The following is a 26034-nucleotide window of genomic DNA, read 5'->3' as shown; positions in this document are numbered from 1 at the left end:
TCCATGGAATTCTCCAGGCAAGAATACTGGAGTAGGTTGCCATTTCCTTCTCCAGGGGAATCTTCCCGACCCAGGGATTGAACCCAGGTCTTTTGCAATGCAGGCAAATTCTTTACTGTCTGAGCCAGCAGGGAAGCCCTCTCTACTAAAAGAGGTATCAATTTGAGTCTTTGTCCAAACCGACCTGTTAAACTTCATCTTTTCTCATCCGGCTATCTTTCCTTCCCCTCTAAATAAACTGCCTATAATGTAGAGATGGGGATTCTGGGAGTTTGAATTTAGGATTAAATTTCATCCAGATTTTTCATAACTATGACTACAATAGTTGGGCTTCTCTGGTAGTTCAGATGGTAAAGAATTCACCTGCAATGCAGGACACCCTGGTTTGATTCCTGGGTCAGGAAATTGCCCTGGAGAAGGGATAGGCTACCCACTCCATATTCTTGGGATTCCCTGGTGGCTCAGACAGGAAAGAATCCTCCTGCAATTCGGCAGACCTGGGTTCAATCCCTGGGTTGGGAAGATACCCTGGAGGAGGGCATGGCAACCCACTCCAGTATTCTTGCCTGGAGAATCCCCATGGACAGAGGAGCCTGGCGGGCTACAGTACGTGGTGTCACAAAGAGTCGGACACAACTGACTCAGCATGGCACACATGACTACAATAATTTTGACGTTTCTCAGTTCAGTTCAGTTCAGTCGCTCAGTCGTGTCCGACTCTTTGCGACCCCATGAATTGCAGCACGCCACGCCTCCCTGTCCATCACCAACTCCCGGAGTTTACTCAAACTCATGCCCATCGAGTCAGTGATGCCATCCAGCCATCTCATCCTCTGTCATCCCCTTCTCCTCCTGCCCCCCAATCCCTCCCAGCATCAGGGTCTTTTCCAATGAGTCAACTCTTCGCATGAGGTGGCCAAAGTACTGGAATTTCAGCGACATTCCAATTTTTAAATTGTCTTCCTAACTATGTGCACACTTGTCAGGCCACGGGTTCTGATTTGGAGGGTGGAAAACATACTCTAACAGTGTGAGGTTGGTGATTTTGACACAGGCTTACCCAATCTTGTATTTGCTTTTCTTTGGTTTCCATGTTCTTGTCAACAAATCCGGGTTAACATGAGGTAAAGCTTTAAACAAGCTGTAGCAGAAAATGCCTGACCCCATGATGGGGCAAAATGAAGCAGGTTCAGGGCTCAAGAAGAATTTACTCACAGGCTGCCAATAAGGGGTGGATGAAAAGGGAACTACCTACAGATCCTGGGGAGGACAATGAAAACATGTTTACAACACGGAAATAGAAATAGAAGTGGGGGAGGAGAGAGGAGTGCCCCTAAGTGGTACCAAGAGGTCAGCTCACTTCCATTTTTTGAGGCTCTTTGTTTACAGAAGAATGAAGAATTCGGTTCTTCATTTAATATTTAACAATTTCTTTTTATACCCCATGGTTAAAATGCCATGTAAATGTGTCATTACAAGATGACTAGATTTATTAAAAGTCAACTAATAAAACTTCAATGAGATACCACCACATAGTTCTTAGAACAACTAAAAATGAAATTGAAAACAAAACTGATCATACCAAGTTGTCAGGAGCCTGGGGAGTAAATGGAAATCTCATACTTTGCTCGTGGGCATGCAGAATGTAGTCACTCTAGGAAAAAGTTGGGCAGTTTCTTATAAAATTAAATATCTACTCACCAGACAACCCAGGAATCTCACTCTGTCCATGAAATTCTCTAGGCAAGAATACTGGAGTGGGTTGCCATGCCCTCCTCCAGGGGATCCTCCCAATCCAGAGATCGAACCCAGGTCTCCCGCACTGCAGGCAGATTTGTTACCATTACCATCTGAGCCACCAGGAAGCCCCCATTATGAAATACTTGTTAGCAACAGAAAGGAATGAATTGAAAGAAACCCTGGCCAAATTATTTTTTAAAAATGGTACCAGGACTATATAATGGGGAAAAGATAGTCTCTTCAATAAATGGTGTTGGGAAAACTGGATATCTACATGCAAAAGAATGAAATTAGACCCTTACCTTATGTCATATACAAATATTTTCTCGATTGTGGTTGTTGTTACATGACTGTATGTGTTAGTTAAAAATCAGAAAACTGTAAACCAAAAAAACTGTACATTGATGCATGAGAAAACCTGTATATAAAAAACTGCATATAAATTATTGCTCAATAAAACTATCTAAAGGACTATGTGGGAGAAGGTGAGGGTGGGATGATTTGAGAGAATAGCACTGAAACATGTATATTACCATATGTAAAATAGATGACCAGTGCAAGTTTTTGCTGATGCAGGGCACTCTAAACCAGTGCTCTGGGACAACCCAGAGGGATGGTGTGGGGAGGGAGGTGGGAGGAGAGTTCAGGATGGGGGAACACGTGTGCACCTGTGGTTGATTCATGTTGATGTATGGCAAAAACCACCACAATATTTTAAAGTAATTATCCCCCAATTAAAAGTAATTAATTAAAAAACAACTTACTAAAAAGAAATGTGGAGTAAATGTGGGAAAATATCAAATCTGATCTTGGTGCTGTGTATAGTGGTCTTTTTTGTGATTAAAATGTTTTTATTGTGATTGAAATGTTTCAATCTGAAAAAATTTAAAGGTATTCTTAAAAAGCCGATTAGTTTATTCCAACTGCAGTATGGTCCAACAATAGGATGCAAGTTTACAGTTGTCAGGTAAACAAAGAATTATTTCATTTTTGTCAGTGTATGTCTGTGACTGTATTTATTATTTCATTTTCAGAAAAGGTCAAACTTGTAAATTTGAGACCTTTCAAGAATGTGAAGCCTGCTCAAACAGCCCTCTGCCCCCATAATGTTTCAGAAAACATTTGAAGAATAAGAATAGTATCTGATGGTTGACAAGGCACGTGGGAAATGGGAGGAGGAGAGAAGTGGGATTTCTTTTCTTCTGGATGTTGATTTAGAATTGAAGTACTTGAGCTGTTCACTTCAGTCAAAAACTATAGAGTAAGTCCTTTGTCCTCCTACAGCCTTGATCTTGTGTTGTTCTAAGAAATCCCTTTATAAATATTAATGATTCTGCACCCCTATTTGTAAAATATTTGGCTCAGATGAATAAAGATGGGTGGATATACTTAATATAGGCAAAAATGGATACTTAATTTTAGACAGATTAGAAGCCATGACTTTAGCAAAAATAATGAGTTGATTCACCCCAAACCACACCAAAGACCAAGATAGAGGGATTATCACTGCTACATGAAGTCAGCCTCAGCTATTTTCCCACTGAGCTACTCCTGTCTTTGTTTCCTCAGGCTTCTCATATGTGGCAGCTTCCAAGTGCAGAATTCCAAAAAGCTGAAATTGTCTTCAATCCTCCCAACATTGTCACAGACTATAAGGAATCGAGAATGCCAATAATCCTAGGGAAACAGATGGACATTTAAAATCACAAATATTTACACACAACCCAAATGCTGCAGTTTTGGACAAAATATGGAAATAGATCTTGGCCCTTCTTTGTGTCCTTCTATCTTTATGAGGGAACCTGCCAAGACTATGGGAGAAAGGAGGGACAAAGGATCCTTTAGGTTGAAAGATGAAAAACAACAACAACAACAAAAAAACCTGGCAGAAATGGGTCACCTGTGAAATGAAAAGTTTCAGTGTTTCCAAGGTTGGCAAAATGGATGTGAGTTGACGCAAACCCTCATTTTGACTGTGTAAGATGTCATAAAATTACTTCTGGACCACCTATAGAGTGTTTTTGTTTGAAAGGGGGTGGTGAGATCATTTCCCAAACCATACACACGAAAATGTTAGAACTGAAGGGCACTTTATCAAAATTTAATCCAACAGCCTAAAAATTCAAAGCAGAAAATAGGACAATGTGATTGACAGATATTAAGGAATAGAAAAGAAAGTGGAGACATGGAAGTCAAGAGAAGATTTAAAAACAAGTCATCCTGGATTTAGAAGTTATAAGATGAAGATTCGGAAAATATTTTTTTTTTAAAGGGAAGTGTTGGGACTTCTCTGGTGGTCCAGTAGTTAGGACTCTGCTTCCAAATGCAGAGGGCATGGGTTTGATTCCTGGCAGAGGAGCTAAGATCTCACATGCCAAGTGGCATGGCCAAAGAAACAAAGAAGCATTACATCAGTTTACCTCAGTTATTAAAATTGGTCCAGAATCTCAGTTCAGTTCAGTTGCTCAGTCATGTCTGACTCTTTGCATCCCCATGGACTGCAGCACGCCAGGCTTCCCTGTCTATCACCAACTCCCAGAGCTTACTCAAACTCATGTCCATTGAGTCGGTGATGCCATCCAACCATCTCATCCTCTGTCGTCCCCTTCTTGTCCTGCCTTCAGTCTTACCCAGCATCAGGGTCTTTTCAAATGAGTCAGTTCTTCGCAACAGGTGGCCAAAGTATTGGAGTTTCAGCTTCAGCATCAGTCCTTCTGATGAATATTCAGGACTGATTTCCTTTAGGATGGACTGGTTGGATCTCCTTGCAGTCCAAGGGACTCTCAAGAGTCTTCTCCAACACCACAGTTCAAAAGCATCAATTCAGAATTTCAGGTAGTTGTTAAAGCAATACTCTGTAGGAATGAATTGGAAATATCTGTATTACACATTTGATCCAATTATATTTTAGATACTTTCTCTGGAATGTCATAGGAAGGTATTAAAGATGTCATTTTGATTATTTAGCTTTGCTATTAATATATAAATTTAATAATCTAGGTATATATATTGTTTTAGCATTCTTCTGAATTGGAAAATGTGTTTCTTGAGTAATTACCATGATATGTTTAAGTATTTTCACATTCACTTCTGAATTGTAAGGGGATGAAGTATCAAAGGTATAATAACCAACATCCCTGGTCTGGAAGACTTCTATAAATACAGCAGTTTAGAACTGAGGGGCTTCCCTGAGTCTTGTGGTCTTCAAGTCCCTTTGTACAGATAAAGTAGATTTGCTTTGTTTTTTTCTTTTAAGACCTATAAATCATTCTATTTAATTTTTGTCATTTTTTTGTCTGTAAAAAAGTTATTAAGTGTTCATCTGTCCCCCTTATCACAATCACAACACAGCGACCAGAAGTTATCTGGCGACCTCCTGGTATACAACCCTTAGAGGTAAATATCATTCCTGACATAAAACCATAGCTCAGAGATCCTAAGGGGACTAAAACCATATCGGTAAAGCAAGTGTGGACAGATATGAGATAGAGAAAAATTCAAGGACAGTGATATGATCTCTGTGCTTCAAAAAACCCTATTTAGTAGCTTTAGGAGAGTGGGTGCCAAGATTTCTGTCCCTCCACTGGTTGTGTTGCTGCTGCTGCTGCTAAGTCGCTTCAGTCGTGTCCGACTCTGTGCGACCCCATAGACGGCAGCCCACCAGACACCAGAATCCGTCCCTGGGATTCTCCAGGCAAGAACACTGGAGTGGGAGTTGTCCCAAATGCACTGGTTGCGTTAGTTGTGTGTGTTGTCCCAAATGCACTGGTTGTGCATTTGTTAAAAATATTGCCCCCTGAACCCTGCCCTTGGACTGAATCAGAATCCCCTGAGACGGAACCTGGAAATCTACATTTTTAAAACAAGCACTGCAGTCCTCTTGGAAACCACGTGGGGAATTCACAAGCAGGGCAGGTCCCCGCCCCTCGTCCCCTCCTCTTTTAGCCTGCCTCGCCCAGGCCCCGCCCGCCTCGCCCAGGCCCCGCCCGCCTCGCCCAGGCCCCGCCCTCCGTCCCTCAGTCTCTCCGGGCCTCGCGCGACCCTTCCCGTGATGCTCCGCGCCCAGCCGCCGCGGTTGCTAGGTAACGCGCGGTCTTCCAGCCACACAGCCACTGGCCGCTCGGCTTGAGGCTGAGCAATGGGGCCGCGGGCCCTTCCGCGGCTCCTGCTCGTTCTTCTAGACTGCTGGGCCTCCGTAAGCGCCCAGGCCGGGACAACCCTGGTGGTAACGACGGAGGGCCTCAACTCCACCAAACCAGTCCCGACGACTCTCCGACCTGTTTTATCTTCTAAGCCCCCTGAGATCCCCAGGGCTTCCAGGCCCTTCTCCGGCCCCAGACCCGCCCCGGTCACGGACGGTGGGTAACCAAGTACCAATTCCTGGGGATCTACAGTGGTTCAACCTGCGGGGGGTGGTAACCCGGGTAAGGATGTAATAATAACGATAGTTAACGTTTATTGACCACTTAAAGTGTGCAGTCATTGCTAAGTGTTTCGTAGGTATTAATTCTCTCAACAGCCCTTAGAGGTAGGTGTTATCCCTGTCATACAGATGAGAAAACCGAAGCTCAGATAGCCAAGTGAGACAATATAAAAATCTTTAGAAGTACTTGCAGTGGTCCTGGACAACACTAATGCCAAAGGTGTTAATGAATGAATACTTGTTTGCAGCTTTTCAGTTGAAATTGAAAGTTTCTAGGCAATTGTGGGAATTAAGTGCATAGGATACGTTGGGCTTTTCAATTATGAAAAAGAGACGCAGATAATCTAGTTTACAGAAAATGACTAGGTCAAGTCCTCCTGTGTTGAGTTGAAGGTAGGGAGTTATGGGGCGAGGGGTTATGCCCACTTCTTAAGATTCATCTTTAAGGGTAATTAGCATATTTCTCAGAAAATGATCTAATCCTTGAGTTACACAGCTAGTGACTTTTGTAATCTGATTTAACATGGATGACTTCAGGGGATATCTGACTCCAAAATTGAGTGCTAACTTTTGTGAATATGCATTTTTCTGGAGTGAAGGTTCATAGCAGTGAGTAGTTTGACAAATGGGTTTGTGATCTCAAAAAAGAAAAAATCCCTTTTAAGTCCTCTGTAACCCAGTAGATATGCAGTGTTGTTTTTTTTAATCCCTTCTTAAGAAAGATCTTTCTTAATTGAGTCAGGCTCAGTATTAGTAAATAAAAGTCATCATTGGCTGACCTTCTGAACTCTAGGACTTAAGTTACTGAACCATTATTTCTCCTTTATAAATTGTGTAGTCTGTCAGAAAAAATACAGAGAAACATATTTGCTATTTTGATATAAAAACTTTGTTTTATATTGAAATAGTTGATTTAATTTAGCAGGGAAGTTAAGTGATAATTTGGGACAGAATTTAGCAGAGTATTCAACATCTGAAATTCTCTTAAGATTTTTTGGGCTGAGTTGCCTTTTATCCATGTAAGTATTTCATTTGTTAATGCACTTTATCCCCCAAATGAAGCTATTCTTGAACCATCATTAATAGGTCGTGTGTTCAGGGCTGTTTTTCCAGTATGGGAGGATGAATTTGCACTTTTCCTTTGTCTTTTTTTTTTTTTTTCTTTTCCTTTGTCTTTTTAAAGGGCCTCTGGTTAGATCTGTGCAAGTAATGGTAATAAATGACAGCTGACATTTATTAACTGCTTCCTATGTAGCAAGCCCTGTGCTAAGGATTTCATCTGTGGTGTGTCTCATCTAATTCTCATAACAGTCTTATGATGTTAGGTTGTCACCATTTTTCGTTAACTTGTTGTTTTGGCTGCACTTCGCAGCATGTAGGAACTTAGAACCCATGCCTCCTGCGTTGGAAGGTAGAGTCTTAACCGCTGGACTACCAGGGAAGTCCCTGGGTTATTGCCATTTTTTAGGTTCGTGAATTACTTGCCTCATTTTAGGTCACACCCTAGGTACAGGTTGTAGCAGGAGACTGACTCTGAGTGGAGAACTAGACCACCCTTTGCAGAGTGGGTTACAGGTCCAAGAGAAGGACGATAACTTTGATCTTGAATCTGAGCTCTTTTCATTAGTACCCTGTAGCTGTGAAGAGGCTTGGAAGAGCAGCTGAGTGGTACTCAGACCCTGCGAGTACTCAGCAGATACTTGGTGGCTGATTAAGTACACTCATCTTGGATAGAGACCCTTTTTTCTTTCCTAAGTATAGTTATTAGATACTATTGCTTTGTCCCTAGTAGTCTTACAGCTACTAGGGTTCTATAAGGGTTTTAAGTTTTGTAAAACAAATCAAGATTAATTTCAAACACGTAAGGCAGGGTGTCTCAACACTGTTTATTTTTTACATTAGTGTACATGAGAGGTATTATAATTTTCTAAGGACACAAGGGAGTCCTTGGCTAGAGAGAAACATGTAAACTCTAGGAGGGAAACTTTTGTGTCTCTAAGAATGGATTGTGTATTCACTGACCAAAATTTCCTCTTCTCCTGACATTCATCTTCCCAGAGTTTATTATTGTACCTTTTTTGAGGTATATATTTTCTAAAGTTGTTTTTTTTTTTGCCACACCTCGCAGACTGTGGAGTCTTGAGTTCCCTGACCCGGGATTGAGCACTTGTGTGCTAATCACTGGACTGCCAGGGAATTCCTTCTAAAGCTCATTTTTATTATAAAATAATTCATAAATGCTAATAAGAATGTTGTACAGATTGTCCACCAGCATTTGCTTGAGATTCCTTTTTAAAATTTATTTTTTGCATGAAATCCTTTTTCAAAAAAAGAAAACAACATTACAGGTAAGGTTGAAGCACTGATCTTATTCCCTCCTTTCAGCAATAATTAAACTACCATGAGTTCAGTGTTTATCATTCTCATGCTCTGCTGTTTAAGTTTTCCCTCACCTCCACACCTCCCTGTTTGACAGCCTGAAATAGGGTATTAAAAATCCAGATGGTCATCATTATTAAAAATTAAAACTGGATAAGTGGGGCTTCCTACCTCTTCCCATGTTTTTACTCTCTGAATTACCAAAGATATTTCTAGAACCCCAAGTACAAGGAACGTGAGCCAGCTGGATTCTTGGCCAATAGCCTGTGAACATGGACTCAGCGTCAAAGCTGCAGGTGACATCTGAGGAGAGGAACAAAATTGAGAACTTTGATTCTTAGTAGCCTTAAGTGGGCCCTTCCTCTGAATTGGAATCTCCAGAGGAGCTTAGAAATCTGCAATATTAAACCGATGGTTCTTAGGTCAGGCAAGTGATTTACCATGTTGATTCTTTTTTTTTTTTTTCCATGTTGATTCTTAAACCTATTTTAATTATCAGCATCACCTGGAAAGTGTTTGAAAAGCCCAGGTGTCTGGGTTTCACAGTTAGCTTACCAAATCAGAGTCTTTGTAGGGAGAGTGCAAACAGAACTTTCCAAGTGAGTCAGATAATTGGCCAATTTGGGAAAACCTCGGATGGAGGAGTGCTCAAACTGACTCATTTCACTTCACAGACTTCCCCCAAAGTGCAGTAGGAAGAATAAAACGGACCTTTGTTTGAGATGGATTTTTGGTACTTTGCAGTGGCAGGGGGCAGTCACTACCTGTAGATTGTGACGCTCTGTGCCCCCCTCTCTCGTTTCTGCAGTTGCTGCTCTGTGTGTCTGTGACTTGTCTCCAGCGCAGTGTGATGTCAACTGCTGTTGTGATCCTGATTGCAGCTCCGTGGATTTCAGTGTCTTTTCTGCCTGCTCAATTCCAGTTGTCACGTAAGTTTGTAACATGAAGTTTTGATAGAATTGGACCAAGATTATAAAATTTGGGGACAGAAAGTGAAAACACCCCCAGGCTGAGAAAACCCAAATCAACCCAGGCTGATTTCCTGAATTCTGCATCATTCAGAAGCCATACTGTCGAAATCAATATATTGAAGAGTTATTTCTGTTCAGTTGCTAAGTCGTGTCCAGCTCTTTATTGACTGAGCCACCAGGGAAGCCCTCGTGTCTAACTCTTTTGTGACCCCATGGACTATAGCCCGCCAGGCTCCTCTCTATGGGATTTCCCAGGCAAGAATACTGGAGTGGGTTGCCATTTCCTTCTCCAGGGATCAAACTCCTGCATCGGGCGGATGGGTTCTTTACCACTGAGCCACCTGGGAAGCCTCTGTAGAACAGTATCTATCCCTTATTTGCATCCAGCCAGATGATAGTGCAGGCAAAAGAGAAGTGAGAGTGTACTTTTCACAAAGGTTATAATGAAATCTCTGTGTTCAGAGATTGAATTACGTTTCACTTTGATTTGTAAACAAATAAGGTGTCACATTTTTGTATCTGTGAATTAGTCTCATGTATAGCCTAGGGTGAAAAGTGTAGTTTAATTTTACAGCTTTTGTTGTAGACATTATTTTCTAACAAAAATTAGAAAGGAAAGCTTTGTTTATACCTTTCTAGTAGATGAATCTACCAGGAATTCTCACAGTTCACATTGTGTAGGAGAATAAAGGAAAATGACATTCCCAGTAGATTGCAAGATAAACAGTTTCTTCTGAGTTACCTGGTTCTCGTAATTCTGATTTCAAAGCTCTTTGATAAAATAATAGCACTTAGAAGAAGTTAATTTATTCAGGATGGGACCAATTTATTATTCAGAGATAGCCAATTTAAATTCAGTCTTGTACGAAGTTTTAGCAGTTGAAATTTGATAGGTTGAATGCTTTTTGGAAGTGTGTTTTTCCCATGAGAAACTATTTTATATACCAATGGGAAATCCAGTCTACTTCCGATGTTGTTAAAATGCCTGGAGCATGGGGTGTTGTAGTCAGATTATTTTTCTGGCTACCTGAACTACACTGTGGTTCAGTCTTTGTTGAAAATCATTCTATTTTCCTGCATTAGTAAGTTCCGGGAGCTTGAGAGTGAGATATCTGTTCTGATTTGTGATCATTATTTAGAATGTAGTTCTTTTAAAAAAAAAATAGCCAATACTGTAATTTTAGATATAGACTATTTAGAATGGGGGTCAGCCAACTTTTTCTGTAAAAGGCCACATAATAAACACTTGAAGCTCTGCAGGCTGTGTGGGCTCTGTTGCAGCTTTTCAACTCTGCTATTGTTGAACAAAAGCAGGCATGTAATGAATGAGCGTGACTACATTTCAGTAAAACTTATTTACAAGATTAGGTGTGGTTTGTGGCACCATGGTTTAGAAATTAGAACTGAATTCGTAGTGCCCTCAGGAAAGTTCTTCAGGGTTTTTTTGAGTTAGTTTTGCTTGTGACCTTCTAAGTATGAAGTATAGAAATAATGAAAACTAACAATCCTAGTTAATTGGGTGTTCTTGTTATGTAGATTCCAGTTCATAGAAGATATATTTACATATACTGAACTGTCATAAACTAGTCTTACCTTTCAAAAAATTATAAATTTATCATTAAGATGAGTGGATTAGTGTCTTTTCCCCCTCATTAGATGTAAGCTTCTTGAGAGTAAGAATTATCTCTCTTATATATCATTTATCCCTAGTGCCTAGGATAGCTCCTACCATGTAGTCGGCCTTCATTAAAAGTGAGTTGAATGGATGAATGAATTTCTCTGCTCTACCCTTAACTGACCCTTGAGTATCCCTTTGACTTTCTCTACCGTCGTTCTTTCAGGCAGAAACCCATGTCAGAAACCTAGAGGCTCCCCTGACTTGTGCCTCTTTCTTGCCTTCTCATGGCTAAGCTGTCTTTTACAGTTCACCATGCCTTTGTTGAGCACCTCTCGTGTGCCAGTACCAGGGATTTAAACACAAGTGAGACATGGTCCTGTCTTCAACGAGCTCACTGAATAAGGGAGACAAACGAGTGGATGGCAGTTTCTGCACCAAACACTAGGAGAACTGAGAGGAGTGGCATCTAACCCAGACAGCTGGACTAGGGAGGTCTTTCTAGAAAGATAGCTGAGCTGGGTCCTAAAGGACAGGTGAAGTTGGTCAGCATGGAGTCAGGAAGGGCATTCCTGGCCGAAGGAGCCACATGGCAGATTCCTGGGGCTGAAGGAGTATAGCCTGTTGCCTTAACTGCATGTAGCTCAGCATGGCTGAGGAAGGGTGGAGCCAGAGGAGTGTGGGGAAGGGCAGGGGTCAAGTCCTGAGGGGCCTTGTGTGTATGCTGAGGGGTTTGGATTTTTCCTGGCTTCTTCAGGAGGCTGGGGAGTGAGGGGATCAGATTCCCAATTTAATAAATTCTGCTGCAGCATGGACAGTGGATCCCAGGGACCAGGCCTGGTGGCGGGGAACCAAGAAGGAAGCTATTGCAGATGAGGATTAATAAGTGCCCCTCTCTCACCCAGAAGGCTGTGACGGTGGACTAGAGAGAAATGTACAGATGTGCTGCTGATTCACTGCACAGAATTAGAGAGCTGCTGACTGGAAGGGGTGGGGTCGAGAGTCCCATTCTGCTGACTCTTCCTCCATGATTGCCCTCATTTCTGTCCGTTCCTACTCCCTTCCTCCTCATAAGCTCACGGCTCATCTTGTCACTCCCTTTCTAAAGAACCTTCAAAAACTCTCATTACCTATAGAATCCATAACCTGAATTCACATCCATCCCAGCCTCTCTCACATCTTATTTCCTGGCAACCCCATCTGGAATTCTTCGTCCAACGCAGCTTTGGCACTCTGTTTTCTAAACACCATCAGTACAGTACCCATCCTTGGCCAATGTCATTTTTGCGCTTGGATTAGCCTCCCATTCCCTCTCTGTCTGACTCCTCCTCATCTTTTAAGGCCCAGTATGACTCGTAGATTTTCAGTGCTGGATCTTTTCTTATTTATGCTACTCATGGTTTTTCCAAAATACTCTTTATGCCCATGATAACAGCTCATTTTACCGTTAGAACTATACAGAGCATTTGGAAAAGAGGCCAGATACAAAATAAGTCAATCCCCCAGCAATACCCATCCCAGAAATATAGTGGAAATGGATTCTAATCATAACACCAATAGAAATGTAACATCATAGAATTAAACTTAACTATTCAGAATTTATGTGAAGAAAACTTCAAGATATAATGAGACATAAAACATTTGAATAAATGGAGAGAGATAATCTGTGTAGTGGGATGGGTAGAATCATTACTTACTTATACATTTCAATTTATTATAATGTAATTCCAGTCAGATGCGAGAGGGATAATGTGTCAAAATGATTCTAAAATTCATCTGGAAGAATAAACAGATGAGAACAGCCAAGACATTATTGAATAAGAAAAGCGAACTACTAGGTTTAAAACATTTGTAACACTATAATAATGAATATAATGTGTATTAATTAATTATGGATAAGTAGATCATTGAAAGAGAATAGAAAGGCCAAAAGTCAGTTGTGTGTACTGATTTTACACCAGCCAGTTTTCTTAAAGTATTTTTTTCTACTTAAGTATTTAATGTAAATATGGTATTTATTGTAAACATGGTATTTCACATCTGTGGAGTAAAGGTTGGATCATTCAGTAAATGATGCCGGATGATTATTGAAAAACTAACATTAGATTCCTGCTTCATAATGTTACACTGAAGTAAATTACCAACAGGTAGAAGAGTGAAATGTTAAAAAAATTAATGAATGAAAAATATATGTGAATATTATTAATCTTGGGTTAGGGATATGTCTTTCTTCTTTTTGGCCTCACTATACAGCATGTGGGATCTTAGTTTCCCGACCAGGGATCGAATGCATGTCTCCTGCAGTGGAAGTGGGGAGTCTTAACTGCTAGACTGCCAGGGAAGTCCCGGGTAATGTCTTTTAAGATAAACCCAAAGGCAATCTATAAAAGAAAAGGTTGACAACTTCGTTATTTTAAAAAATCAGTTAATCATTACCTCAATTAAAAGAGGAATGATCATAAAAAAACAAAACAAAACTTCTGTGTGGCAAAAAGACACTATAAAACTGAAAGGTTAACAAACTGGGAAGAAATATTTCTACACTCAGAAGAGATTCTTAATATGGGTTCTTATGAGTCAAGAAGACAAACGTTCTCATAAAAATTAATCAACTCATGAAGAAATACCAGTGAGCAATAACCATATGGAAAAATATTTAACCTCACTAGTAAAGGAGAAAATTCAAATTAAAACAATGAGATAACAGGCTTTTGCCCATGAAATTAGCAGATGGTAAAAACTGATAACATGCTGTCTCTTGTTACTACAGTGTTGGTGAGGTTCCATCTTGCCTTTCTGGAAGGCAGTCTGGTAGTAAGTCTCAGAAGCCTCAAATTTTGTACCTACCTTTTGACCCAGCAATTCCATTTCAGGAGATATTGCCTAAGGAAATAACTGGAGACATTAATACAAATGTATGTACAAGGGTATTATTAAAGCATTATATATAATCAGGAGAAATTATAAACAGCCTAAGTCAATGGTAGAGGATTGGTTAAAAAAAGTTGGGACTAGCTTAATAAATTGGTATACAGTGAAACCATATAATATAACAATACAAAAACATTTGATGATATGGGAACTATTGGGCACTCTATATTAAGTGGGAAAAGGCCTTAAAGTGGTATGTAATATGATCTCATTTTTGTTGTATCTCCCTAAACCATGTCTGTATCTATATCAAATTGATTAGGGTTTGTTACGTCTGGGATTGGTTGAAGACTTGACTGTAATTGCAGTTTCTAAGCCCCCAAACTTCCAGATGATGTTACTTTTTCTCATTTTCACATTCATTTATGAACACAGCTTTATTCTAAAGACAAGGAATTTTGGATCCATTCTGGGTACTTATAAACAGTATGAAGTTCTGCAAAATTTTATATAATTGAATATTCCCTCAGAGTTTGCAAGGTTCATTTACATCAAAATCATTTCTCATCTGTATTCCATACTTGACAAGATTTCCTTAAAGGTTATTCTAGTTGTCTTAATATTTTCACTTTTAGAGGAGAAAGTTTAAAATGCCGAGCATTTTAACACTGAATAAACTAAATAAAAGTGGATTCAATTCTAACATCACACTTTCATAAATATCCTCCATGTAGTTGTTAACTTAGTACAGTGCAAGCATCTGACAGTTCTAAAATAATCTTGCTAAGATTGTGTGCTTTTGCCTTAAAACTTTGTCTTATTATTTTTTTTAATTTTCAGGGGTGATAGTCACTTTTGTAGTCAAAAAGCAGCTGTCTATTCATTGAATTTTACAGCAGACCCACCTCAGAGAGTATTTAAACTTGTCGACCAGATCAACCCATCTATTTTCTGTGTTCATATTACAAACTGTAAGTATTTGATATTGGTGTACTGTGTAAAACTCTGGAAAGTTTTTTCTTTTAAAAGTTGTTTTATGGAAAAATGTCACATCAAGTTAGATTTAAAACAGTTATTCTATGGTTTGGCTAGAGGTTATCCTGAGGCCATTCCACAGACAACTGCAAGTAACTATAAACCTGTGGCCATGCACATTTTCTTTAATTGTGCTTTTGTCGTTTTCTTTTGAATTCTCGTGCTTTATTTCTCATATTTTATTTCAAAGGTGTTTATAAAAGGTAGACATGCCTAAGAATCTAGATTTATTTGGGGGGTGTGTGTGCGTGTGCATTTCCTCTTGATTTAATGGTTGAGAGTCAGGTTCAGCTTTGGTTTCAATTTCCTTTTTTCTCTTTTATTTTTATTAAGGGTATTTGCATGAAAACAGGATCTTTATTTTTATCTGAGCATTTAGCTCAATTAGATGTCTAGTTCCAAAGTATAAAACATTATCAAGATCAGAGACACATTCATGGTTTTATCAATAAAACTATCATCTTTTCAGAATGTCTTTATATTTTGGTTTTGTCCCCTTGCACTTGAAAATTTAGGTGGATGCTCTATGGTTTGTAATCTGCAGTAATGGCTGGTCAATCACTGTAACAGGCCCAGTGAACATAACCAGCCTGTTCCCTCCTCCTCCCACCTCTCACGTACAGAGCATATTATCATCCTGGGCTTCGGAGGTGGCTGTGTGAGGGTAGAAAAAGGATCTTTCATTCCCCTAGCCATCTGGAGAGAGTTGCCCCTGAGAGGTTTATACAGTTTATGAGTCCATGGACTGGAGAAAGAGATTGATTATTATTGGCTTCTGTTGTGCTGTTTACCCGCAGACCTTAGAAAACTCTTGCTTCCACAGTAGAGAAAAAGGCCATGCCTGGGGAGTCTATTTAATAAGAATCAAGAAATCTTGGGGGAAGTGAATATTTAGAGACATTTTAATTTTTTCACAGCAGCCTTTCACAGTAGCCTTATTGCTACTAAAGACTGTTTCCTAAATACTATGTATACTGTATATGCTATACATATTATACTTTATATTGATTTAAAATATAAAATACTTTTTCTAAAAACAGATAAACCTGCATTATCCTTTATTAATCCAGAAGTGACTGATGAAAGCAGTTTTGATAAATTGATGAAAACACCTGATGGTTTTTCACTAAATCCAGAATCAGATGTTTCAACCAGACTGGATGCTCCCCAAACTGCAAAATATGAGGTGAGCCAGGAACTTAAGTCCACTCACCCTGTCATAAATATTTTGTCTTTATAAGTATGTTCCCAGTAAGCTAGCTTCCCTGAGACACAGAATTGATATTATAAACCAAACAACAATGTTTGTGCCCATAGATCAAAAATGAAAATTAAAATTGAGTAGTTGAATTCTGACATAGAGTACTGAGGCATATATCCTCTGGTAAGCTTTCATTTGTCTCTGCAGAATTTTTTCTTCTCTACCTCAAAAGATGCAGCAAAGTGCTTGAGAGATGCTGGAAACAGAGTGGATGGGCTGGAGGCCGGTTCCTCTTCTCAGAGTTGTGTGTAGCTTTACAGACTTTGGGAAGATGTGTGGTATTTGTTATCCATTCCTTCATAAACCTTTAAATATGTTATGTGTTAACTTTGACTAAGTGTCATAATTTTTGGAAGCATCTTTTTAAAAGAGAAGTATAAAACAATCTATGCTAGTTCTAAAAGTTGAAGGTATAGAAGTACATAAGTAAAAATGGAAAGGTCCCCATCTCCAATTAAAACTAAAGCACACTGCAAGGAAATTCCCTGGTGGTCCAGTGGTTGGGTCTCCACGTTTCCACTGCAGATGGCCCAAGTTCAGTCCCTGGTCGGGGAAATAAGATCCTGTAAGTCATGTGGCTTGGCCAAAAAAAAATAAACAGTGCACACTGAAAATCACTGTTAACAGATGGGTGTATATTCCTGGTTTTTTAATGCATCTACTAAAATACATGTATAATACTGTGCAGAAATGAAATTTCTAGTTATCCACATTGTGCTATAAATTTCCTTTTTTATTCATGATCAATTTTGTGCATCTTCCCATGTCACTATAGAAATGGCCATTTCTGGAGCATTTCCCACCTGCCAGGCACTGGGCAGATCTCTTCAGATCTCACTGTACACAATCCTGGGAAGGATGCTTAACTTTAAGTGAAGTCCCCATTTAAGTGATGAGGAAAACATAGGTATAGGAAGGAGCTAGTGTTGGAGCTGCATTTTGCTGATACAGAGTATTCCTTCCAGGGATGTGTCATTATTTATTAGTGAGCCATTCCACTATCTAATAGACATTTGTTTCAAGTTTTTCTATTATAAATAATCCACAATAAATGTTCTTATAGATTTTTTTTTGTCTGATTAAATCCATAGGGTATGTTCCTATAAATGGATTAACTTGGTCAAAATGAATGGAAATTTAAAATAACAATACCAGCTTGCCCTCCAGAAAGACTGCAGGGGTTTATCCTCCCAGCTCTAGTGAAGGAGAAGGCTTATTCCCTGCTTGCTGGCACCTGTGTCAGCCTCTTAGCTACCCTTCCAGTGGGATAGAAGTAGAATAGCCTAGAATAAAAAAGCCTGCAAATTCTGTAACATGCATACACAGAAACACACAGCCTTAAAAGGAAAAGGGTGGGACAGCTAGATGTTTGCTCCCTGTGGGCAGGGACCACATCTGTTTTTTAATCATCCCTGCAGAGCTGCCTGTCACGTAGTAGCTGTGTAGTGAGTGTTGAACAGATGCCTTAGTAGCACCCTGACAGCTGTTGGTTGTTCTGTTTGCAGTATGGGGTTCATCTGCAGACTTCAGATTCATTTTTGAGATTTCCTTCTCCCCTTACATCATCTCTGTGCACTGATAATAACCCTGCAGGTAAGAGAGTTGGCATTTTTCTTTTTCTCTGCAAACAGAGTTTGCTCTTAGTTTAAATTTATAACAATCATAATAAACAAACTTTGTAACTAGAAACAGAGTCTTAGAGTTGAAAAACACTTCAAAGGTTATATAGTTCAGCCCCTCCCCCTCACCCCTGCCCCGTGCCAAAATCTTTTCTGCCACCTGTGGTCACTGCTTGAGCATTTGTAGTGATGGGGAACTCACTACCTGCAACCAGCCCACTCAGTTGTTTAACTCTTGAGGTTGTTGGAAAGTTCTTTTGTCACTGGAGCGAAAGTTTGTCAATAGCTAACATTGATTGTGTGCTGGGTGTTGTGTTAAGCGCTTGCATGTGTTTCTCCCATTGATCCTCATGATGATCCTCTCAGGGAGGGTTATCTTCATTTTTTAGATGAGGAAACTGAGAAAATGAGTTCAGTTTCTTACTCAGGCAGTGGTGAGCAGGGATGCAACCCACGCAGCTGCCTCCCATGGGTCCTCCTCCTTCAGGAGCATCGTAGACTCTGTGGAGTAACCGCTCTTGGCAGCAGAAGGCAATAGGCCTGGCTCTCCCGTCCTTAGCCAGCCTCACTATGCAGAAGCCCGCTAAGCTGTGGATGATAGCATGTGGCCTAAGGAAGCAACACTTGCTACATGAAGGAAAATGTGTTCTGTTGAAGAGGCTTAACCTTGCTCACACAGTAGGAGCAGTGTAATTTAGAACCAAACTGAGATACCATTTCCACCTAATGGATTGTAAAGTGTAAAGAAATTTAATGCTGTGGAGAAGTAGGCACTTGTCTGTATCGCTGGTGGGACTGAAAATTGGTACAGTCTTGGTGAAGGGCACTTGGGCAACACACATCAAAATTGCAGACAGATATGCCCTTTAACTTAGCTGTTCTACTTCTAGAAGTTGGTCCTACAGAAACTCTGGCCCACATGCAAAATGATAGATTTCAGCATTTTTAGAGCAAAACTGGAGACAACTTCCATTAGTGGGGAACTGGTTGGATAGATTATGGTGTGTCTGTAATAGAATACGAGTTATCCTTAAAAAGAGGAGGAGGAACCTCTTGATACTGAGATAGACTGAACTCCAAGATACATTGCTCAGTGAAAAAGACAAAGGGCAGAATATATGTTATGAGTTTGTTTCCAAAAGGGGAAAGAAATACTTAAAAAAAAAAGTGGGTGTGTATACACACACAGACACAGACACACACACACACTTTCTGAAAATATCATAGGATATTTCCAGAAAGATACACAAGAAACTTCATGCAGACTCACTCTGGGGAAGAGGACTGGTGGTTGCTGGGGGCTAGGGGTTGGAGGGAGACAACTCCTCAAATCTTTTTCTGAATTTTGAATCATGTGACTGTATTACATATTTGAAAAATAATTTTTTATACCCTATCTGAAGCATATTGTATATATGTCATAACTTTGCAGTTTTACTTAGATTACAATTTCTTAGTTAGAAATTTTTCTTCTTTTTGTTTTTTCCTTTTCCCTTGGGAATATTATGATTTCCAGCATTTCTGGTTAACCAAGCTGTTAAGTGCACCAGGAGGATAAATTTGGAACGGTGTGAAGAAATGGAAACCCTGAGCATGGCTTATTACAGCAGCCCTAAAATTTTGAGGGTAAGAATTATTTTGAGGTAAAACTTGATTCATTGGGTTTATTTTCTGTTCTTCGTACCCTTTTAAAATATGACAAGTAGAGAATCATTTCAGTACATGATTGACACTCAGAATTTTTCTTCTCCAGTTCTTTGGTGTACTGATACCAAAGATACTGAAAGAATCACTTAAAATTTTATTTTTATATAGTTAACTCATAATTTGCTTTCATTTTTTTCTTTTTTGCATTCATTCATTTTGATGGTAACCACTAATGTCTGTCTCCTGAATTAAAAAAACCTTTATTAATAACCAAAACTTTCAGAATTATAAAAACATCTAATGTCTGTCACAGAAATGATCATACTAGCACCAAAAAGTTATATTTCTGATTGGCAGATAAAATAAATACCCAGGAAAGGACAGGAAATAGGTTTGCTGGAGAAAGAGAAGCGGCCCTTTATTCCTGGTTGTGGTGACTGAAGCCTGAACTGAATAGATGAGAGAGGCCACTGGCCCACTTGGTGGGTGACATGGAGGGTCGCAGGGGAGAAGACATTTTTCAGTGATTAAAAATCATATGATTATTGTGAAAGCCCCCATCCCCTTCTGATTTCCTTCTACTGAGAGGGGAGTGTGGTGATGGCGGTGGGGGATGGGGGTGTTCCATGGCATCTGTATTCATCAACTTCACTTTTCAGAATCAAGTTTAATTTTTTTCTCTTCCCACCCTTTCCCTCTTTCTTTCCTCGAAGTCAGCCATCTACGCCTGTGAATCCTTCCAGTTTATGTGACCCCTCACAGTTGTCCTGTAAACAGTCCCGCAGGCATGCAGGCACAATTCTCTTTCATCTCAGAGCGCCCACCCCCAGACATGTCTACTCAACCCCCTCCCCAAAAGCTCCCATTGGCCTAATAGGGCATCTTGCGGTTGGAGAAGTGGGATTGGGGGTGTAGGGACAGGAATGGAGGGCGGCAGAGCCCTTCAGGAAGAGAGCTCTGGCCATGCTGCGGGGTCAGGAGCTTGGTCTCCAGGGGGCTCGGGCTGGAGACAGGAAGACCAGGAGACTGTGGCGCCACCTGGGCAGGGGATGGTGGCCTTCCCATGAGGACAGGCACAGCACAAGTGACCAGAAGGAGGGGAGCTGTGTCTTCTCCACAGTGTTATGTCACTGATGACCATGTGAAAAATACTGAATAATTGCACTGAAGCATGGAGGCTTCCTGGGACACCCTCTGCTGGGCTGTGTTATTGAGCTCCCAATCTGAAGGAAATGAATATAGAAGGAAAATGTGAAGTTACCTCTTTTATGATGACACAGATACAAAAATATATAGGTGGCAGACCTTGATTAAGGAAATTCTGTTTTTCTCTTTAATAAGAGGAATATGCCCTTTAATGCACCATCTGAAAAAGCAATAACAGTGCTTCTTTTTGTTGTACATAACAAAATTTGTTGTTCTTTTTTATTTAGGTGCCTGGTTCAGGAATAGAGGTAAGAATACTTTATGGACTTATTGTCTTACCTTAGAGCCCTTTGAAATAAATACACTTACAGCTGGAAGGGTACCTTACTGCAAGTAACAAAAACATTTGCCAAAAGCAAACAGAAATGAAATAGAGAAATTCCTTAGTAGACCATTCTTTTAATTATCGCGAAAGGGTCAGACTTTCAAATTCCTTTATTTTTTGTAGTCCACACTTGTTCATGTTTAAATGGCCTAGGTGTCTTGACTGACAAGGGGTGTGATTGGCCTCTGTGCTTTTGGGGCATCCCTTGATATCTTCTTGGCCTCTTGTCAGGAGGGCTGGCTAGCTCCGGATACTGTCTGTCCAGTGTAGAAGATAGAAATCTTGTGCCCAGTGAACATACACACCTGTGTAAGAGATGAGCACTGTCAGTATAGCTTCCAGGTTGAGTTGCAGGTAGGTTCTAGTCAAAGCCATGGCCCCAGCCCAGTGGCCCTGGAGAGTCGTGGTCTTGAGGCTGTGGTCTCTTTGCAGCTGTGTCAGAGAGAAAGATGGTGGGGTTGTTCTTGTTCTTGGGGTTGTACCCTGCTCCTCCCTGTGAATTCCACAGTCCCCAAGGAGGCCAAGGCATTGACCTTGTCATCAGATCCCAGAGCCTGTGGAATTGGTTGGCCTTGGTTCAGAACTCAGCTTTGCTGTTGTTTTCTCATATGGCACCTGCCTCAGTCTCCCAGTTGCAAGTGGGTGGATGGAAGGTGTCTGCCCTAGAGGCTTGACGTAAGGCTGGAGGGAGAGAATGCATGTGATGTGAGGCCCGGCTCTGAGTAAGGCGTCTGTTGCTCAGGAAGCACTGCAGACCACGGTACTTGCTGTGACTGAGTTCATTATGTCTCTGGACACAAACATGTGAGGTAGACGTTTGGAAAGGGATAGTCGTCTGACCTTGGACTCCACACTACTGTGTGTGGCCCTGGATTTCCTCCTCTGTGAAGGCACTTTCAAACTTATTTTAGTTACCAACTGTGCTTCTTCAAGTGAAATCTTAAGCAGAGCCTACCTAGTATGTAATACGAATTGAATCCAAAGTCCCTGGTTGGAGCAGAGGTGGGGTCAGAAACCCTTTACCTGCCCAACTTCCCCATCTTTCTCCTTTCTGGTCACTTGTGAGGAACACAACAACTCCCAGGGACCCAGTTTGAGAGTCATATAATAGACTAGCTCTCGAATACCTCTGATCACTAAGAAAGTACTTTAAAAAAATTATATTTTTAAATTTTTGGCTGTGCTGGGTCTTCATTGCCTTACATGGGCTTTCTCTAGTTGCAGCAAGCAGGAACTACTCTCTAGTTGTGGTGCGGAGGGCTTCTCATTGCAGTGGCTTCTCATTGCGGCTCCTGGGCTCTAGAGCATGGGCCCAAGGGTTGCGGTGCATGGGCTTAGTTGCCCCATGGCATTTGGGATCTTCCTGGACCAGGGATTGAACCGTGTCCCCTGTATTGGCAGGCAGAGTCTGCCAGGGAAGTCCTAAAGAGTGCATTTATTTTATACCATTCAAAGTTGGACTGTCTGTGGGGACAGCTGACCTGTCCGCCATATACTGTTGATACTAAGGCGTGCCTGGAAGGTATTGGGCCCTTCATGGGTTGGGTGTTAATTGAATGACTAAGGACTGGTTCAGTCAAGTAGGGAAGACCTATTGTGAGGAATATTGGGACTTGACTCAAAGGCACATACTGTGTGCCAAGTGCTGCTCCAAGTGCTCTGCGTGTCTGCAGTCCTTTAGTTGTCCCAGTGATCCTAGGAGGCAGGTCCTGTTGTTGGCACTCTGGCACATGGGTCACAGAGAGATGAATTGGTTTGCTCGAGGCTACACAGCGGGGGAGTACAGAGCTGGGATGAGAAGCCATGCTGTCTGGCTCCAGAGACCTTATTCTTAGTGATGACTGGACCAGCTCTACTGTGTGCCAAGCCCCAAGTTAGAAGTTTTGCACACATTCTCTCTCTGTATCCTGTGGCCACACAGTCAAGCCATGGCAGTCTAGGACTTCCAGCTCAGATCTGTGTGGCATCAAAACTCCGAAGGATGTCATCTAATATCAGGGATGTGTCTAAAAAAATTTTTTTTTAAATGCAGCTTCCAAAGTCTCTTAGAGGATCAGGAATATAAAAGTTGGATCAAGTCTTCCCACTAATCGAAGCTCATTGTGATTGCTTGGAATTGTTGTCAGTATTTATTGAACCATCAACAAAAGATTGTCACGGCCCTGTAGTTTTGTTGTTAAGTGGGCTTTTGTTCTTTGCCAGTGGTTAGTTTGGGAATGGGATATGACTGAATAGGACATTCAGGAAACCAGAGCAGCCCTACCATTTTCATTCTTGTGACTGAATGCACGGTGATAGCCTAGCGCAGTTCTTGTCGCTTACATTCCTCCCTCAGTCTTTACAAAGCTAGTTTAAACTGAGCCCTTCACTTTCTGCCAGTCACACCCACATGCCTCGGGGATGGCTTCATCAGAGACTGGTATGGAAAGGTGTGCGCTTGTTTGGAACACAGTATATTATTGCTGAGTCAGGGCATTTCAGATAAAGGAATCTAGGGTTATCTTTTGATGACTTCCTTAAGAGCTAATTACTCTATAGCTAATTACCTGGTAGCGTGGAGCTCCTGTTATGCAGAGGACTTTCTTTGTAGTGACTGGAGTTGCCAATCTGCAACTCTGTCGCATGACAGATCCTCTTTGCTTTTGAACGATATCATGTTCTTGCATTTGACTATCAAGGGACAGTTGCAGGTCTTCTTGCTAATGGGAACAGACACATAAGAACTACTTGTTTATCTATAAAATGACAGCTTAAATACTTAGTAATTTTGAATTAAAAACAGCATAGTACATGGTTGAGGGCAAAGTTCAAAGCAATATAAACAAACGGATACAAGTTAGGTTCCTTCCTTAACTGTGGTTTCTAAGAGCAGATATTTAGAGCAAACATTAGACTTGTTCTCATGGTACAAAGAGGCCAAAATATCTAGAGGGTCAAGCCATTGAAAGATTGCTTGGTGCTCTGTCACTCCACTGGCGATGGGCATAAGTGAAAAATATCCTTTAATAGCGTTGATCTAACCAATGTTTCTTGATTCTGCTTAAAAAATTTGTTTCTGTTTTTCTTCCTCATGATCCCACCACGAGTATGTATGTGTATAAGGGTGTGTGTAAAAGTTGTGTATAAGTTGGGTCAAGCATATATTCAGAGAGGTTGTGGGGGTTTAGGAGGATGGTTTCTGGGACCATATGAAGAATGTGCCCGTGCATGTATAGAGCAAGTGCATTTATCAGTAGGAGCTGTAGTTTGGAGGTGAGAGTGTATGTGTGCCTTTGATGGTATGATGGGAGGTGTGTGTGTGTGTTTGGGATATAATTCACTTACCATAAAACTTACTATTTTAAAGTGTACAATTCAATGGGTTTTGGTGTATTCGCAAGGTTATGCAGTTATCACCATTATCTAATTCCAGAACATTCTCACCACCCCAAAAAGAAACCCTGTGCTCATTAGCTATCACTTTTCATTCTACCCCAGCTTTCTCCCCCTGCCCCTGGCAACCACTGTATATACTTTGTGTCTCTGTGGATTTGGCTATTCTGGACATTTCATACAGATGAGATCACATAGTACGTGGTCCTTTGTGTCTGGCTTCTTTCACTTAGCACCGTGTTCTCAGGCTTCATCTATGTTGTTGCGTGTGTTAGTGCTTCATTCATTTTTACGGATGATTCTTTTTATGGACGATATCCTTTTGTAGGGATAGACCACATTTTATTTATTCATTCATCAGTTGATGGACATTTGGGTAATTTTCAGTTTGGGGCCATTATGAATGCTGCTCTGAACGTCTGTGTACATGTTTTTGTGTGAACATGTTTTCAGGGGTAATCACTTAACATTTTGGTTATATCCATCTCAGATATTTTCTGTGTGAATGTGTGCATGTATTTACATATAAATACATACCTGTGTTTTTGCAAGTGTGGAATTCTAGTGTGCATATTGTTCTATAGTGTGTGTTTCCCTCCTCGGCAGTGTACCTGTGGAGGTGAGTTTCACGTTTACACTGTTTTTACCCGTTAACTTCCTCTGTTCCAGTGTGTGTTCAGTAACCCAGGACTTGACTTTGCAGGTCCCTGTCACGGTTCAGTCCATCGTCATCCGGTCTCTAAATAAAACACTAACCCGACTGGAAGACACAGCAGTACTGAGGGTATCAAAGCCGGGTGTTGTTGAGGCGGGGCATATTGAAATCTGCACTAACGTCGTTCTTGAGGTAGGTGCCCAGTTTGGCTTTGAAAGTTCACTCTGTCTGTGGCCGGCTCAAGCCGGGTGTGGTCCTGAGGGGTAACTGGCCACCCTCTGGCCCATCCAATGGTATTGCTTTTCTTGTCTTGGCCTCCTGCTTGCCTTTATCCTGTCTCATCAGAGGTCACTTCTTTGTCCTTGAAGTAATCACCTGTGATTTTCTCCACAAACCTAGTAACTTATAAGAATACATCATAATTTGTTGTCACTGCTGTTGTTTTAACACATTTATCTGCAGAGATAGGCTGCTTACATTCTGCCCAGGCCAGCTGACTTGTACCTTCTGTGATTGGGCACAGAAAGGCTCAGATGCCCCTGTCAGTGGGGGCTGATGCTGAGCTAATACCTCCCATAATCTGGTTGGACAGGAGAGACACGCTTCTCTCTCTGCATGAGAAGTGGGAAGGGATAGCCTCCTAGATGTATATTTTTTTAATGTGAGTTATTAATACAGCTACAGAAACATATTGGGAACAGATGTATCTGAAATATCCTTTTGTTTTTAGGTGACGTACAGCCTTACATATACAGATGCAGGTGAGGTAATAAAAGCTGATCTCTTTCTTCTTCTGGGAGCAGTGAGCAGTGCAATGGTTCCACTCCAGCAAAAGTTTGAAATTTATTTTATTCAGGTAAGTTTGATAAGTTTTCATATAAGTATCAATAATTGCCAAGTATAAAGAAATCATGA

At 40.8% G+C, this 26034-nt stretch overlaps 1 protein-coding gene across 6 annotated transcripts in view; it reads left to right on the top strand.

Annotated features, from left to right (window-relative positions):
• The window catches only part of TCTN1 (tectonic family member 1), a 44577-nt gene that overhangs the window by 11884 nt on the left and 6659 nt on the right, over window positions 1-26034 (top strand). The window contains exons 1-9 of one of the 6 annotated variants that reach the window (XM_043440788.1): window positions 5816-6098; window positions 9351-9471; window positions 14840-14970; window positions 16075-16220; window positions 17801-17888; window positions 19431-19540; window positions 20995-21015; window positions 25168-25311; window positions 25850-25975. In XM_043440788.1, coding sequence (XP_043296723.1) covers window positions 5879-6098; window positions 9351-9471; window positions 14840-14970; window positions 16075-16220; window positions 17801-17888; window positions 19431-19540; window positions 20995-21015; window positions 25168-25311; window positions 25850-25975 — 1107 coding nt within the window. In that variant the 5' untranslated portion in view covers window positions 5816-5878. Of the gene's footprint in view, window positions 1-5815; window positions 6165-9350; window positions 9472-14839; window positions 14971-16074; window positions 16221-17800; window positions 17889-19430; window positions 19541-20994; window positions 21016-25167; window positions 25312-25849; window positions 25976-26034 lie in introns of those variants that run through there. The other 5 variants (XM_043440779.1, XM_043440771.1, XM_043440817.1 and 2 more) reach the window with 5 other exon arrangements.

The sequence above is a fragment of the Cervus canadensis genome, chromosome 1, assembly GCF_019320065.1.
Source record: "Cervus canadensis isolate Bull #8, Minnesota chromosome 1, ASM1932006v1, whole genome shotgun sequence".
Classification (NCBI taxonomy): domain Eukaryota; kingdom Metazoa; phylum Chordata; class Mammalia; order Artiodactyla; family Cervidae; genus Cervus; species Cervus canadensis.
Note: the sequence above shows the minus strand (reverse complement) of the source record. Positions and strands in the feature narration are given on the sequence as shown.